At 41.7% G+C, this 17,106-nt stretch overlaps 1 protein-coding gene across 4 annotated transcripts in view; it reads right to left on the bottom strand.

Annotated features, from left to right (window-relative positions):
* Positions 1 to 8,391: 8,391 nt before the first annotated feature.
* PPP2R3B (protein phosphatase 2 regulatory subunit B''beta) overlaps positions 8,392 to 17,106 on the bottom strand; it is a 106,752-nt gene continuing 98,037 nt past the window's right edge. For 2 of the 4 annotated variants that reach the window (XM_039504373.1, XM_039504376.1), the window contains one exon: positions 8,392 to 9,685. In XM_039504373.1, the coding sequence (XP_039360307.1) occupies positions 9,541 to 9,685 (145 nt within the window). In that variant the 3' untranslated portion in view covers positions 8,392 to 9,540. Of the gene's footprint in view, positions 9,686 to 12,046; positions 12,108 to 17,106 lie in introns of all 4 variants that reach the window. The other 2 variants (XM_039504375.1, XM_039504374.1) reach the window with 2 other exon arrangements.

A 17,106-nucleotide genomic window follows, 5' to 3' on the forward strand; every position in this document is an offset into this window, starting at 1 on the left:
CAAGACATGTCCAGACACATTTATTGGCAAACTAAAAAGCATCTTTACTGAAAAAGATTTGCATTGTGTGGACTCAGTATCTTATCCCTTCTGTTCATTGTAGCCCTGCAAAGTTTCCATAGCTATAGGACAGTATGCTGACTTTTATTCTGGTTCATATATTATTAGAAATAAGTTCCAACAGTAAGACCAAATTCTACCTTCAGTTACATCTGTATAGACTCATCGAAGAGAATGGGAACTGAGTGTACAAATATAATTAAAAGTAGGATTTGGCCTATAGGAGGAGAGGTTACTTACCCATCCAGTAGTTGGATTTCAAAATACGTTGTCTGTATGGATGTTCACTGTGGCTGTGCCTTCTTGGAGATTTAGTTAGTAGCATCCACATGTCCATGCCAGACAGTATATTGGAAGGGGGGGGACCCATCATCACTCCATTTCCTTCTCAACCACGCAGGCCAAACAGAGGAGGACTCAGAAGCAGAGGGGAAAGGAAGGCAGGTAATGGAGCACCCCAATTATGGAGGTGGATGTTGAGACATTCAGCAGAATTTGGAGAACATCTGCATGAGAGGCTGTATCTGCTCCTGAAGCATGAAGGATAGCATAATGCTAGGAAAAGATATGCAGATGATGAGGTGATAGCTTTGCAAATGTCTGCAATTGGTATGTTCTTAAGTAGGGCTAGAAAGGTGGATTATACCCTCTTGGGATGGGCTATCAGAAGCTTTGTAACATGTTAAGATGCATCCTGATAGAAAATCTATGTGGAAATCAAAGCTCAATTCATTCTTCCTGCAAAGGAGACAGACTCTAGGGGAGGATCTAAAGGGTTTAGTCCTATCAAGATAGAAGGCACATCCACAGTATGGAAACTGGCTTATTTCCTTCACATATGGGTTTGGGGTAAAGACCTGGTAATCCAATGTTTTCGTTGATGTGGAAGTTAGATGAGACTTTAGGTAGGAGTGATAGGCTGTCTGCCCCACACTGGCAGAGAAGGAGTTAATAGAGCGCTGTAGATGCTGTGTGGGAAGCAGCCAATAGGAAAGGGGTTGTGAGGAAGAGCCAATCGGGGCCCAGCAGGCCTACATAAAAAACCATAGGGCAGAGCAGGGCCTGTTCCTGCTGGGAGTCCAGGGAGTAAGGACTGCAACAAAAGAGCGTAAGAATGGCCATACTGGGTCAGACCAAAGGTCCATCTAGCCCAGGTGGCCAATGCCAGATGCCCCAGAGGGAATGAACAGAACACGTAATCATCAAGTGATCCATCCTGTCACTCGTCCCCAGCTTCAGGGGTCCCTAGCCTCAGTTTGCCAGGAGGGCTGAGAGAACTGTAAGCACTTTGGAAAGTGCAGTGGCTGGTTCCTGCAACTGAGCAGCTGAGTGCCCTGAGAAGGGCAAAGAAGGTCCTGGGGCCATGGGGAACTGGCCCAGGGAAATAGAGCAGCATTGACCAAGGTTACAGAGGAGCAGCAGGAGGCAGCAATTTAGAGGGTCCCTGGGTTGGGGCATGGAGTAGTGGGCAGTCCTAGGTCCCCCCCCTTGCCACTGGGGAAGTGGTTAGACTGTTGGACAGATTCCCCCGGAAGGGGGAACACAGATGGCGACCTACCTGGATGGTAGAGTCGAGAAGCGGATGCTGCAGTTTTGGGAGCTGAGAGAAGAGCCATAGGTGAGAGCAGAGACTAAGTGATGGTGTGCAGACCGTGGATGTGGGCATTGGCCTCGAGCTAATCCCCAGCATGACCACGAGGAGGCACCAGTCTGTCAATGAGGACTATACCCTGTGACAGTAGGAAGGAAGGATGGAGATGTAGAATCACTTTGTCATGGTAGAATAATGTGTATGGTGGATCAGCCATAACTGCTCCCAATTCCCATGTTCCTGGCTGAAGTGATAGCATTCAAAACCCCATTTCTTGTAGCCAAGTGTCAGAGAACAATAACCCATGGTTTCAAGGAGAGATTTCCTCAAGGCATTGAGAACTTAAGTTAAGCTCACATGGTCGAGTGGGCTCCCTTACATGAGGAAAAAGGTTGGATAAGCTCTTGGTTAATCTTACAGTGGTGTGATGCAGAAATACTGAAAAAACCTCTTCAACTGGTAGATGAAAGGCTGTAATGGCAGCAAGGTGGATTTTATGTTTAATGACAAATGCAGGTTTTAAGTTCAACAGCCGGTCAAGAAAATAAGAAAGGTGAGACTCAGAAGGAGATTGATTTCTGGAAATGATTCCTCTTTTGCAGGTAAGTTTTTCTTGTGGTAACAATAGAACAATTCCTGTTCTACACCCAAGAGCCATGGCTTTAAAGGATAGGGAGGAAAGATGGGTGGGCTAAGGTGCCTGATTCTTGGGTCAGCAGGTCTACCACCAAAGGAAGGCAAAGGCATGGATTCAGAGACAGGCAAATCGTAGACTTTAAGGTCAGAAGGGACCATCCTGATATAGTCTGATGATCTGCACATTGCAGAAATGATATCTGGAAACCATACCTGCCTTAGCCAGGTTGATGCTATGAGGATAATTACTGCTTTCTCCTGTTCCAGTTTGTTCAGGACCCAGCATAGCAACAGTGTTAGAAGATAAATATTAGTAGAGCTCGAGACCAGGTTTGGGGAAGGTATCAAAAAAAAAAAAAGTTATGCCTGAGACTTTCCCTCAAAGAAAACATCAGCATTTCATGTTGAGTAGCACCGTAAAGAGGTGTATCTTTTGGGGAGCTCCAGGTGAAAGAGCTCCTGAAAGGTAGGATTGCTTAGCTCCCACTCATGATCCTCACTGAAAAATCTGCTCAGGTGGTCTGGAGACCTGGTATGTACATTGCTGAGATGCTGATTTGGTGGGTTATGCTGTAATTCCCAACTTTTATTACCTCTGAACATAAAGATTGGGATCTTGTTTCTCCTTGCTGTCCATCATGCCCCTTATTGAGTGGTCCTTGATCTTGGGTAGGAAATGAACACGTGTACCAAACTGCCCTGACCTCAAGGAGTTTGCTGTGAAGTGACAAGAGCACAAGTGGACTTGCCAGTAGCTAAGTCATAAGCACATAAGAATGGCCATGTTGAGTGTGACCAATGGTCCATCTAGCCCAGTATCCTGTCTTCCAACAGTGGCTAATACCAGATGCTTCAAAGAGAATGAACAGAATATGGCAATCATCAAGTGATCCATTCCTTGTCATCTAGTCCCAGCATCTGGCAGTCAAAGCCTAGGACACCCAAAGCATGGGATCATATCCCTGACAATCTTGGGTAATAGCCATTGATGGACCTGTCCTCAATGAATTTACATAATTCTTTTTTGAACCCAGTGTGGCAGAGCTCTGACCTTGCTCCTGTGGGTCCTGCGCTTCTAGGTGGTTTATGCTAGCCTCAGTGGCTCACTGTGACCCCTCCACATAGCCCTTCTCTCTCTAGGGCCAGGGTGACAGTCTACTCAGCCCTTTTCATCATAGGCCTGCAAGGAGGTAGGTGAGAGAACTCCCCCAGTCTCTGTTCAGCCTCCTGTCCTGACAGGGACCTGACTTCCCCTTCCAGGAGATGTTCCTGTAGTGGTGGGTTGGGGGGAACCCAGGCCCGCCCTCTACTCCAGGTTCCAGCCCAGGGACCCTAATGGTAACAGTTGTTGGCAGCCAACCTTTCACTGCCAGAGTTGCTACATTTCCCTGGGCCACTTCCCCACAGCTCTCCTGCTTCTTCCTTCTTCACCCTTACCTTAGGGCTCCTTTAATGATGGTTTGAGGGTGTCTTCAGTAACCAGCCCTTCAGCCGCACTTCCTCTCCTCTGGCTCCCTGACTGGAGTGAGCCCTTTTTATAGTATCAGCAGGGCCTTAGAGTCAGGTGGTCACATTAACTGAATGGCCTCACCTGACTCTTTACAGGTTAGAGTCAGGTGTTCTCATTAGCCTGGAGCAGCCCCTGCTCTGGTCAGTCAGGGAACAGAAAACTGTTAATCCAGTGGCCAGTGTATCTGCCTTCTGCTATACCCAGCTGGCCTGGGTCTATCACACCAGTTATACTTTTGGCCTTCAACAAGTTCCACAGTTTGGGTGTTGTGTGAAGTACCACCTTTTGTTTGTTTTAAACCTTCTGCCTATTAATTTCATTGGGTGACCTCTGGGGCTTGAGTTACGTGAAGGAGTAAACAACACTTTATTTACTTTCTCCATCTCTATCATATCCTACCTTGGTTGTCTCTTTTTCAAGATGAATAGTCCCAGTCTCTTTAATCTCTCCTCATGTGGAAGCTGTGCCATATCAATCAATTTTTTGCCCTTTCCTGTACCTTTTCCATTTGTAATATTTTTTGATCTCAGGGGATCAGAACTGCACATGGTATTAAAGGTGTGGGCATACCATGGATCTATATAATGTCATGATATTTTCCTCTTATTTTCTATCCCTTTCCTAGCATTCTGTTTGCTTTTTTGATTGCCACTGGAGAGTGAGCAGATGTTTCCAGAGAACTATCCACAATGACTGCAAGATCTTTGAGTGGTAACTCTAATTTATACCCCATCATTGTGTATGTATAGTTGGGATGTTTTCCCGTGAGCATTACTTTGCATTGGTCAACATTGAATTTCATCTGCTTTTTTTTTTTTTCTTCAATCACCACGTATTGTGATTCCTTTGCAACTCTTCACAGTTCGGTTTGGACTTACAAAATCACTCAAGATAGTTATCATCTGCCACTTTGCTATCTCACTGTTTACTCCTTTTTCCAGATCATTCATGAATAATTTTGAATAGCATTGGTCCAAATACGGATCCCAGGACTCTGCTATTTGCTCTCTTGCCTTGATAAGATATGCACAGTATCTACTAATGAATGGTGGGGTTCCTGTATCTTCTCTAGGAGGATCTGTAAAGTCTTAACCACTCTTCCTTAGTTCTTGAAAGACTAAAATCAACTGCATAGTAGGAGAGAATTCATTAGAAAGGGGTGCCTCTTCCTCTGCCTTTAGCTCCTGTTCTACAGAAGCATCTTCCTGGAGAAAAGGGTCCTGCGGTACTCACTGTTCCACTTGATGAGTCCTCTATAGAATTAGTCACCAGGCCACCTCTTCCTGTAGCCCCCATTGGCCTGGAACGGCAAACCACAGCCAGTGGGAGCTGCGATTGGCCAAACCTGCGGACACTGCAGGTAAACAAACCGTCCTGGCCGGCCAGCAGCTTTCCTGATGGGCTGCCTGCCAAAGGTTGCCGATCCCTGATGTAATGTCTGACAGCTAAGCTGCAAGTGGTTAAGAAGGAACTGGAGCAGCAGTATATCTGCCTTACCCCATATACACTCTGTCTGAGGCTGTATAGCGAGCAGGCATGGATCAATAAACACTGCTGATGAAAAAAAATCTCCAATCAAGAGTGCACGTCCCTATGGGTTCTCCACATTAGGTGTGCACACAGCCAAAAACTCAAAGAACCTCGATTACTGGCAGTGAAAGACGACCAGAATGACAGATTCTCTATGTAAAACTGGCCATTTACAAAAATAAAAAAGCCACTGCTGTGAGGTCTAACATAGGAACCTCATACTACTATACTTTGCCACTTCTCAGACTAGAGCTGCACTTTAAGTGTAGGAATAGCAGCTCATGAGGAGAACTAGGCCATTAGAAGCATGCCTACGTTTACAAATGCTTTTACAAGTTGGCTTCTATATAAAGGGAGCCAGGTTGAGGGTTAGGGTTTCAAAGTTGTATCTGAGCATGCACTGTGAAGTCAGCTTACTCACCGCAATGCAAATCACCCTCCATGGTATTCAGGGAGCCATGACGAAGCTTGAAATGAAGTCTGCTGAGAAATTTGGCTTCAGGGTCTGACTTAGTTGGTGACTACAAGGTGTTACAAGACTGCAGAAGTTAGGCCTGGTCTACACTACGCGTTTAAATCAGTTTTAGGAGCATTAAACCGATTTAACGCCACACCCGTCCACACTAAGAGGCCCTTTATATCGATATAAAGGGCTCTTTAAATTGATTTCTGTACTCCTCCCTAATGAGAGGAGTAGCGCTAATATCGGTATTACCATATCGGATTAGGGTTAGTGTGGCCGCAAATCGATGGTATTGGCCTCCAGGCAGTATCCCACAGTGCACCACTGACCGCTCTGGACAGGAATCTGAACTTGGATGCAGTGGCCAGGTAGACAGGAAAAGCCCCGTGAACTTTTGAATATCATTTCCTGTTTGCCCAGCGTGGAGCTCTGATCAGCACGGGTGGCGATGCAGTCCGAAATCAAAATCCAAAAAGAGCTCCAGCATGGACCGTACGGATGTGATCGCTATATGGGCAGGCAAATCTGTTCTATCAGCTCTGTTACAGAAGATGAAAGTCCAAAGCATTTTTAAAAAATCTCCAGACAGACGCCATAGCAGGGACTCAGCACGCTGCTGCATGACAAGCGTAACGGAAAGCCAAAGAATCAAATAGACACTCATGGAGGGAGGGGGGGACTGAGGACTCAAGGTATCCCACAGTTCCTGCAGTCTCCGAAAAGCATTTGCATTCTTGGCTGAGCTCCCAATGCCTGTAGGGTCAAACACACTGTCCGCGGTGGTTCAGGGCATAGCTCGTCAATGTACCCCCACCCCCGGAAGGGGAAGGGAAAAAAATCATCTCTTTTAAATGTCACCCTATGTGTACTGAATGCTGCTGGTAGACGCGATGCTGCGGCACTGAACTGTAGCATCCTCGCCCCCCCTCCTTGGTGGGTGATGGGGCACTATGGCAGATATCTGTCATCATCATCAGCCTTGTGGCAGATGGTGTAGTGCAATATGACTGGTATCCATCCTCGTCATCATCCCATAAGTACTCCTGACTGGCCTCCCGGTCATTCCCAGTAGACAGTACAGAACTGCTGGTAACAGTCTTCATCATAGCAACTGGGGGCTGAGCTCCATCAGCCCCCGCCCTTCATGTGTAAAGAAAAGATTCTGTACTGCCTGGACTATCATAGCAGCTGGAGGCTGCCCTTCCCCTCATTTTATTTCACTAACAAGTCACTGTTTCTTATTCCTGCATTCTTTATTACTTCAGCACACAAACGGGGGGACACTGCAACAGTAGCCCAGGAAGGCTGGGGGAGGAGGGAAGCAACAAGTGGGGTTGTTGCAGGAGCACCCCCTGTGAATGGCATGCAGCTCATCATTCCTGCGGGATCTGACACGGAGTGGGTGTGCTCTCTGGTTCTCTGATACACTGGATCTCTAGTACACTTGCCCGGTATTATAGGCAGGACTGATTCTATTTTTAGATACCCTAAAGGAGGAATTGACTCGGGGAGTCATTCCCATTTTTGTCTTTTGCGCCCCCGGCTGATCTCAGCCAGGGGCATCTATGACAGCAGCAGAAGATATAGTGCAATACGACTGGTAACGATCACCTCATTGCCAATTTACAATGGCATGGTAGACGGTACAGAACGGCTGCTAACCATCTCTGCTGTCATGCAAAAGCAAATGAATGCTGCTGTGTAGCACTGCTGAATCGCCTCTGTCCGCGGCATCCAGTACACTGACAGTGACAAAAGGCAAAACAGGCTCCATGGTTGCCACGCTATGGCGTCTGCCAGGGAAATCCAGGGAAAAAGGGCGCGAAATGATTGTCTGCCGTTGCTTTCCCGAAGGAGTGACTGACGACATTTACCCAGAATCACCCGCAACAATGATTTTTGCCCCATCAGGCACTGGGCTCTCAACCCAGAATTCCAAGGGGCGGGGGAGACTGCGGGAACTATGGGATAGCTACGGAATAGCTACCCACAGTGCAACGCTCCAGAAATCGACGCTAGCCTCGGACTGTGGACGCACACCACCGAATTAATGTGCTTAGTGTGGCCGCGTGCACTCGATTTTATACAATCTGTTTTACTAAACCGGTTTATGTAAATTCGGAATAATCCCGTAGTGTAGACGTACGTGAATTTATGTGAACTTCCACTAGACAAAATGCAAAAGCTTGTAGACTGGGTTCTATTTATAATCCTGATTAAGTGATTAGAATGCTGCTTGCCTTTTCTCTTATTACACGCTGGTACTGGAAATCAACACTGGTGCTCATGTTACAAAAAGGGTATTCTTTCATTATGTGACACTGAGATATAACTTGGGCTACCAAGTATCTTAGATCATCACACAATATCCTGCTTGTTTTGTACAGCAACCTTCCTGCAGTTTAGAAACATATTGCCTTCCTCAAGCAGTGGAAAACTCCTACGGATTTTTTCAGATTTTAGTTCTGAATAAGTATGCCGAACTGATCCAAGCTTACCATTTAAAGAAACGTGTACACACATGGATAACCTGTGGTATTTTTAAAAAGGCATCTTGAAATTAAAGACATTTGCTGTCTGTAACAGGTGAGTACAAGTAGATTACATGTATGAAAATCTTTATTTGAAAATACAAACATGATCCTTTAAACATTTTAAACAGATTTACACCGCAAACAAAAATAATTTACATCTTTTTGTACATTTTACATGAAAATCTGTTTAGCAGTAAAGTATTGCTGAAAACGTTCCATACCTAAATTCTCACTTAGATTTGTACATTTCAAGGCACCACAACCTTATGATTTAATTGAGTAACAAATGTCAACTTGTCTAGTAAGCAATCTCTTGCCATAGGTAGGCAGGTGAGGAGACAATTTCAAGCTGCTGTGACACTATTTGTTTGAATATTTATGGAATGTGTCAATAGCTAACCATTGAAAAGGAGGAACAAACAAAAACATTGAATGCCCACAGATTAGTGCACATCACAGATCAAGTAACATTTATACAAGGATTAAAAAAATTGGTTCCTTCTACATGGAGTAAAATACCCATTTCGGCGTCAAGTATGAACACTAAAACAGACTTTAGTATTTGAGAATGGACATCAATAAAGGACTTGAAGTTTAAAAGGGCAAAGAAAGTTGGGGCAAATAAAATGAGGGGATGGAAAGGAAAGAGGAGAAGCTTGTTTCAGGCATTAAATAGTTTACGTTGTGCACTAATATATTTGGCTTGTCCAATGAAACTACTCAAAAATACTGAGCCAAATCATTCACTCACAGCTACTCTCATTCTCTACCAATGATACAGTTACTAGATTTTTGCCATGAGAGCACAGGCATTCTCCTTATTTCCCATCCTAGCACAGGGACTTCGGTTCACAGATACAGGATGAAGGTGGTCAGTGCACTATGTATCAACTATAGAGAATTATATAGTCATCTCTTAAAACCAACAGATTACTTTAGAGAACTTAAATACGGTTACTCTTCCATTAAGGAATTATGCAACATCTATAAATAAATATTTTAATCTATTTTACAAACTATAAACTACTGAATAAATACAAAAAAGTTGTCATTCCATACAAATGCACTTCATTTTCTTTAAATGATAACCTAATGATTATTTTGTGGCACAAAGAACTAAGTTTACTTTCTCTCAAGACAAATCCACTGAATTTTTATACATGTGTAGCAGACCTGCTGCAGACTGTCCTTTTCCTTCTGCAAGTGTTGATCAGAATTACTCAAAGTCCTCTTCATAATCATAGTCATCCAAGTCTACATCAGCCAGATGGGATGGCATTTCAAAGAAAGGTCTTTTCTCCATCTGAAATTTTAGGACATTGGCCTTCTGATGGTCTACAGGATTCAGCTCTGCCTCATAACTAGGAAACAGACAAGGAATAAAAAGACAAATTAAAGAAGGGCCCAGAATCACAGGGAAGTGCGTAGACATCAGTGTACTAATGATGCACCTGCCTTAAGAGATTTACTTCTGACAAAATTTAAGCAGCACGTAAGTATAGGTAAACTTAGTTTGAATACAGCAACACAAGGAAGTTACCATACCAGTTGTATTGGCTAATTTACTCTCTAGCTCAAATGTTATGTGATTTTATACCCCTTTTCATAAAAATTACACCAGCCATAGTAGGAATTGAATCAATTAAAAGGACTAAAACTCTTAGTGTGCAAGTGGAGTACTTGTAGGTGAGCTAGAGACTGCCAAATGCACCACATACATGTACTTGACAAGAAACAAATTCCCTTCTTTAGAAAGGTAGAAATTAGATTTGGAAACGTATCAAAATATGAAGGATAGTGAGGCTACAATGTTATTAAAAGTGGGCCTAATGAAGAGGAAGCCACAGTAACCCAGTGGTAGAAAGCGAGTGGTAAATCAAACAAAGCAGATGCTAGAAAACAAAAGCCAACTTTTTTCATTAATGACAAATGGCTACTTGATAAATGCTAAAATGTATCCAGATCAAGAGAATGATTTCCATGATTTTGGCAGTATCCAGCAAGATCAATTTCCGCATTGTTGCTTTAACTGGGCATCCCACTCCAAAATTTAGAGAATTTTATGAAGTTTTCTGAATGACCTTCAGTTTCTAGCACCCAGGAAGCAGTGCATCTCATAACCAGTTTAAAAATACCTCATTTATTATGCCTCAGTCATTTTCTGAGCCAGGGTATCTTAGGTTCACATTTGTCATCCAAACTACCACTGAGTGCCATCATTCTGTACAGATGCTGTCTTTCTACAGAAAGTAGCACTTCTGAGCACTTAATAGACAGAGAAACTGTTCTCAGTGCCTCCTCAACAAGGAACAGCAAGGACAAGCTGGTATACAGAGACACTAAAGAGATTCAATCCCCACTGAAGTTAGTGGAAATCTTTCCACTGCTTTCAATGGGCTTTGGATCAGACTCTAAAGTGGCATTATGTGACAAATCACAAGATCATTCTTCTAGCAACTGACAGATCAAAGATTACCCCTCAACCTATACTGTTTATATACCAGGACTCCACTTGGCAACCCTAAAATAAAATGACAATATTAGAGCTAGTTAGAAAAAGTTAGGTGTAATCATTTTCCCCTCAGAGAATTCAGCTTCATCTAAAATGAAATACTGTGAAATTGTGTTGATTTCATTAAAGTGTCATACAGAAGAGAAAACAAAAAAAAGGTTTTCACATTGCCAAAACCTCCCATTTTGACATTTTTGGGACAAAACATTTCAATTTTTCCTTTCAATAGGACTTTGAATTTTAAATTTTGTACCACATTATAATGTCAAAATTGAAATGAAACATTTCAATCAACCCCAAATTAATTTTTATTTCATAATTTTTTTTCCCCCCACAGAGTTTAGAAATTCTAGGTTTCTTAATTGGAATGAAAGAAAATTTCAAAATCCTCCATGAAACAAAATTTCTGTTCTTCACACAACTCTAATAATTATAAATGTTAGCAGAGAGAGATTTCAAGGGCTAGATGGGATTTAGCGACACAACTATGTAAATGTGCCTGTGCTGGAGTGGGAGAGGATAAAGCTTCTACTTTAAACAAATTAAAAATGGAACACACCAGTCAGTTTTCCCTGACAAGCGTGTAAAAGCCTTAAAAACTTAAGTGTAATTTCTCAGATCCACTGATTCTCACTTAAATTAACTGTCTCACAGCAAATGGTGCCAAGACGACAGAATTCACTAACACCTTTTTACATTATGTCCATCTGGTTACAGAACACAGACTAGATCTGTGTGTAAAAATACTCATTTTAAAATATCACTGAACAACTTTAGTTGGGTATCTGAAGGACTGTGCAATTACACAGTCCAGACAGAAAGCTTTAATGGTACTGTTACTATTAACTTCTTTGCAGCCTATTCCAGGATGGGGCTGAAATCCACACTTGCTATTTGACTTACTACTGAACAGTACTTGTCACACGGACACTCTGAATAGGAGCACTGGCCCAGATTTTCACAAGTTTTACAAACACAACTTTGTGCCAGCAATTCTTGCATGGGGGACTGTCTGATCAGCAGAGCTCAGTCCCTCCAAAGAAGCATCCCTTCTCAAAGTTCTTGCTCACAAAATGTATTTGTCTGCTAGCCAGAGTTTGGAAATGCCAATGTGAAAAAGAAGAGGTGAAAAGATAGCCGCCTCCACTTCCCCCAATTCCTTTCCACCATATACTTTGTTGATCAGATAAAGTACAAAGAGCTCAGTTACCCTTCTCCTTCCCTTTGAACACCAGGCTAGTCAGAATCAGCCATGTGGGAGATATAACTTCCTAAGTGGGACAAGATAAAGCACTTTTGTTTTCAGTGGAACAAAAAGTGGAATCTAGAGAAAGACCAAAATCTGTCATTTTGATTCTGAAATACAAGGTAGAACTCCACTGGGAGCCCACAGCACGAAGGTAATTAAAGATGCCCTCCCCTACTGGATAGGCCATGGCTCCACCTGTCCTCCCTGGAGTGAATTTCCAGTAGGCCAGGCTGTCACAGTACAGTACACCAACAAGAGAATCTGGCCACAGAAAAATCCTAACTTTAATGCTGTTACCATTGTTTGTACTTAGGAGCCCAGCAGCCTGGACACACAAGTAGGTGACAGCATGGAAGCTGGCTAGGGAAGACAGAAGCAGAAGTCTTGTAGGAAGTGAACTGGGCTACAGGTCAGAAATGGACTTGTGAGAAGTCTTAAGAGCTGGAAAATTGATTATGACTGCAGTCATTTATACAGAGTGTGTTAAGCAGAGGTGAGATCAGATTTTTTTTCTTGAATTTCTAGGAGACTAGAGCAGGGGTCAGCAACCTTTCAGAAGTGGTGTGCCAAGTCTTCTTTTTTTCACTCTAATTTAAGGTTTCACGTGCCAGTAATACATTTTAATGTTTTTAGAAGATCTCTTTCTATTAGTCTAATATATAAATTATTGTTGTATGTAAAAATAAAGTTTTTAAAATGTTTAAGAAGCTTCTTTAAAATTAAATTAAAATGCAGAGCCCCCCGGACCGGTGGCCAGGACCTGGGCAGTGTGAGTGCCACTGAAAATCAGCTCGCGTGCTGCCTTCGGCACATGTGCCATAGGTTGCCTACCCCTGGAATAGACTTTTGTTTATTTATAGGCTTTTCTATGGCTCTCATCACTAGTATATTTGCCCCTGTCTCAGTGACAATCACTGCCCACACCCACACCCACACACTGTAAAGGATCAGTGCAATATGCTGGTGCCAGTGCTTTAAGTGTGGCCCTTCAACATTTTGTTTGGAGAGGCAGAACAGCTGTGTGATAGTCACTGCCACTATAAAAAAGTAAGAGATGGCACAATTAAAACACAACTGCATTAGTTTTTCAATATGTTGCCAAAAAAACCGCACACACATGATCACAAGATCTCACATCCAAGTTGTTTTGTGCATCCCAGATACTAGAAATTTTGGAATGGGGGCAGCTAGATGCTACCATGGTTACAGGGTCCCAGCTATGTCAATTTAATATAGAGGTGAGAGAATTAGAGACTGAATTCACTGCTAAGATAATATCTGAATGGGTCCACCATGTCTGTCAGGCTCTATCATGAGTTTCAGGTTCCTTCTAAGATTAGGTGAACAGGGACAGTGAATTTAGAAATAAGGATACCTAGTTAAGATTGAGCCTTTTTATACCTTAACCTTGATCACTAAAATCAATGTGGCAAAGTCCTGGATATTTATAAGCATGTAAGAAGAGCTCCACAGCTTGGTGTGTTAAATCAATGGAATGTCCACACTGTGTATGCAGAGTATTCAAATGTTTAGTACTTCGATTCATTCTTTGTAATCAGAATAAATGTTCATACATCAGAATATATTTGTCCCCATTTAAGATTCAGTTGATGGACGTTTTAAATTAAGAAGCTGTTTGAGTTCTAGGGCACAAAATACATCTGAAAAATGTCTGATACTAGACATTTTTTCATATTCAGATAATCCTAAAAAGCAGCCAAACAATCTCTCAAAATTTTCCCAAAATATTAATCACTGGCTGAGAACAAGCATGAGAAACTTCAGTCTAAAGGTTAAATTTTTCACTTATGTTATATGTGCCTGAAAACAAAGGTTTATAATGAAAGTGACTCTTCAGCCATAATTATGGGGTTCCTAACAGACACTATAATTTACAGTCTTCTATACCATTAATTCCTTCTTTTGGAGACCGAAATAAATTCTTCAAAAAAGCAAACATCCAGAATGTACTGTTTGCATTTATGCCACTGTGCACACACTGTGCAGTAAGGAAAGAGGTGGCAACACCTTTTTTCGGTCATAAAGGGTGGCAGCCTATAGATACTGTCCTATATGGTGAAGTTAACCAATTTCTATTCCATGCTAGAAGATACCTGCACTTTGGAAGAGAGTAAGATTTTCATCCTGCACTACCACTCTGTTATTCCTGGTTTAAAGACACCCATGTACTCAAAAGGGTATTTAAACACTCCTTAAGTTGCACATATGCCAGCATTTATGCAGTACTTTGGTTATTTCTTGATTACTAAGGAGCCCAGCCCACACCCCCACTGTATCAGAAGCTTCAGACAGATTTAACGTTTTATAGGTAAAATACTTTAGTCCAGGTCGTTTATTTTTTCCTCTCACTTTCCAAACACTGTTCAAATTAATAGGAATTCTCAATCTAAAAAAGAAAGGTTAAAATCTGTACTGGAATGCCCTGTTTCTAGATATGACTGTACTGAATCCCGTGATGTCAGGAGCTGAGCTTTGCTTAAGTTAGCTGTTCTAATAGACAAGACGGGAGTATCACTATTGATATTCCCAAAGGATTAATTGGAACAAACTTTGCTGAATTTAAAAACAAATTTGGATTTTCAGATAGTTGCATACATCAAGAAAGGCCAACACTACCACTTACAAAACAAAACAAGTGTCCAGGAGGCTAATCAGTTTCTTTATATAATGCAGTAACAGCCATATGCCAATTCAGTCATCTATTGTAAGAAAAAAGATCTTTATTTTAAAATCAGTTTACTCATCACTATTTATAATCTTGCATTCTCTCTTGGCCTCAACAAAAAGTCAAATGAAGTCTGCTTCATTTTCAGGTTATTATTTAACTCAGGGATTGGCAACCTTTCATAAGTGCTGTGCTGAGTCTTCATTTATTCACTCTAATTTAAGGTTTAACGTGCCAGTAATACATGTTAACGTTTTTAGAAGGTCTCTTTCTATAAGTCTATAATATATAACAACTATTGTTGTATGTAAAATAAATAAGGTTCTAGTGTGAGTGCCACTGAAAATCAGCTCGCGTGCTGCCTTTGGTACACGTGCCATAGGTTGCCTACCCCTGATTTAACTGTTTCTTTGGAATATTAAACTTGTAAAAACATTTTTACTGGTCTTGTTTTAACAGCATTTAAACTGTGAGCCAACTTTAAACTGACTACAAAACTTTAAACTGTGAGCCTACTCCTTAAACACTAGTATTTGTTTGCTTTGAGTCTTCTAGAAACTCACTCGCCAACTTCAACCTATTACTGTACACATGGATTTTAGTAGCTGGCCTAGTTTTGATGCATTAGAGCAGTGGTCCCCAACGCGGTGCCTGCGGGGGCATCTTAATGCGCCCGCGTCCTGGCCTCCGGGAGAGCACCCGCCGAAATGCCGCCGAATTTCAGCGGCATTTCGGCAGCGACGTCTCTCGATGACGCCGCTTGCCGTCAACAAGCGATGTCATCGAGAGGTGTCGCCTTTGAAATACCACCGAAATTTGGCGGCATTTCGGTGGGTGCTCCACCGCCGCAGTGGTCCTTCGGCTGGCGCCCGCCCAATAAAGCAAGATCAGTAAGTTATAAATATTGGTAGTTTCAATTGGGGGGGGGTGTCTATTTAAATCAACACAAAAATGGCCATACCAGATCTGACCAATGGTCCACCTAGCCCAGTATCCCGTCTTCTAACAGGGGCCAAAGGCAGATGCTTCACGGGGAATCAACAGAACAGGGCAATCAAGTGATCCATCCCCTGTCATCCAGTCCCCAGCATCTGGCATTCAGAGGCTGAAGGAAATCTAGACCATGTGATTTAAATCATGAAGCAGGAAACCTAGATTTAAGTAATCAGTTTTAATTGTATTTTGCATTTATATATTTTCCTAAAGAAAGACATTCTCTTTGGTTGGTAACCATTAAAATACACTGATTTGCAACTAAATATAGCCTTTATGTTAAATTTGGTGCTTCTTTTTGCTAAACAGGAGTATACACTACATGTACACACATTTAAGAAATTATAGTTTACTTTTTTTACTAGATTAAAAAAGTTAACTTGTGAATTTTGTCAAGGTCTATTTGGATGAAAATTCAAATTCAATTAAACGCATGAAACAGAATTTTTTTTAAAAAAAACCTAGAACTACCTTAAATGTGCTGGACACAAGAAAAAAGTTTATCAAAACATGAGTTGTTAGACAAAGGAAGCTGTAGTTATTGAATTGAACTGATTGTTTCTAGTCACCCTGTCCTTCAAGATTTTAGAACTAGAAGATCTCATACTTTCATACCAAATTTGTATTTATAGATTGGAAGAGGAAAAAAGCTCTCTTGTTTTTGAAACTCCCAACTGGCTTCTTAACTTTGAATTTGCTAGTCACTGATCTGAACTAGTTGAATACATTTGAAATAAAAAAAATTCTCTGCACGCTTGCTGGTTTCTCTGCTCAGCAAAAACTGGCTTAGCACTTTAACAAACTCTGGTTCCAGGGGCTCAGCTAGTGATTTCAACTAGTTCAGTGGTTTGACTCTCTTTTAAAAACTTGGCAGCAAATGTGTACTGCTTAATACTACTTTTTTGGATTTAATTTAAATGATTTTAATAGTTATTTTTAACAGGTTTAGGCCTTAACACATTATCAATTTCTAATGTAATTTTAAACAGATTAAAAAACAAACCTGTATTAAATTTAAATAAAGAAATCTAGTATCTTTTTTTAAAAAAAGACTGTACAAAAAGCAGAGTATTTTATCCACCCTGGCTCCAATCAGACAACAGAAATGCACTGCCTCACTTGAAAGATTAAAATAAATTAGGACACCAGTACAGTAGATTCCGCTTAACAGCAACCTGGGTATTAACTTCAGGTTAACAGCAACATCCCAGTGATTTCAATGTTAATGGGATTCAGCTTTTGGCAATGGCATGCTGCTTATTAAGAATGTTTTTTGGAAGAAAGGCCCCAACTGCAGGCAGCTTTGCAAGGCTGCAACCAGGGAAGAAGTTTTGGGCTATGC

Source organism: Mauremys reevesii, linkage group 1 (genome assembly GCF_016161935.1).
Source record: "Mauremys reevesii isolate NIE-2019 linkage group 1, ASM1616193v1, whole genome shotgun sequence".
Classification (NCBI taxonomy): domain Eukaryota; kingdom Metazoa; phylum Chordata; order Testudines; family Geoemydidae; genus Mauremys; species Mauremys reevesii.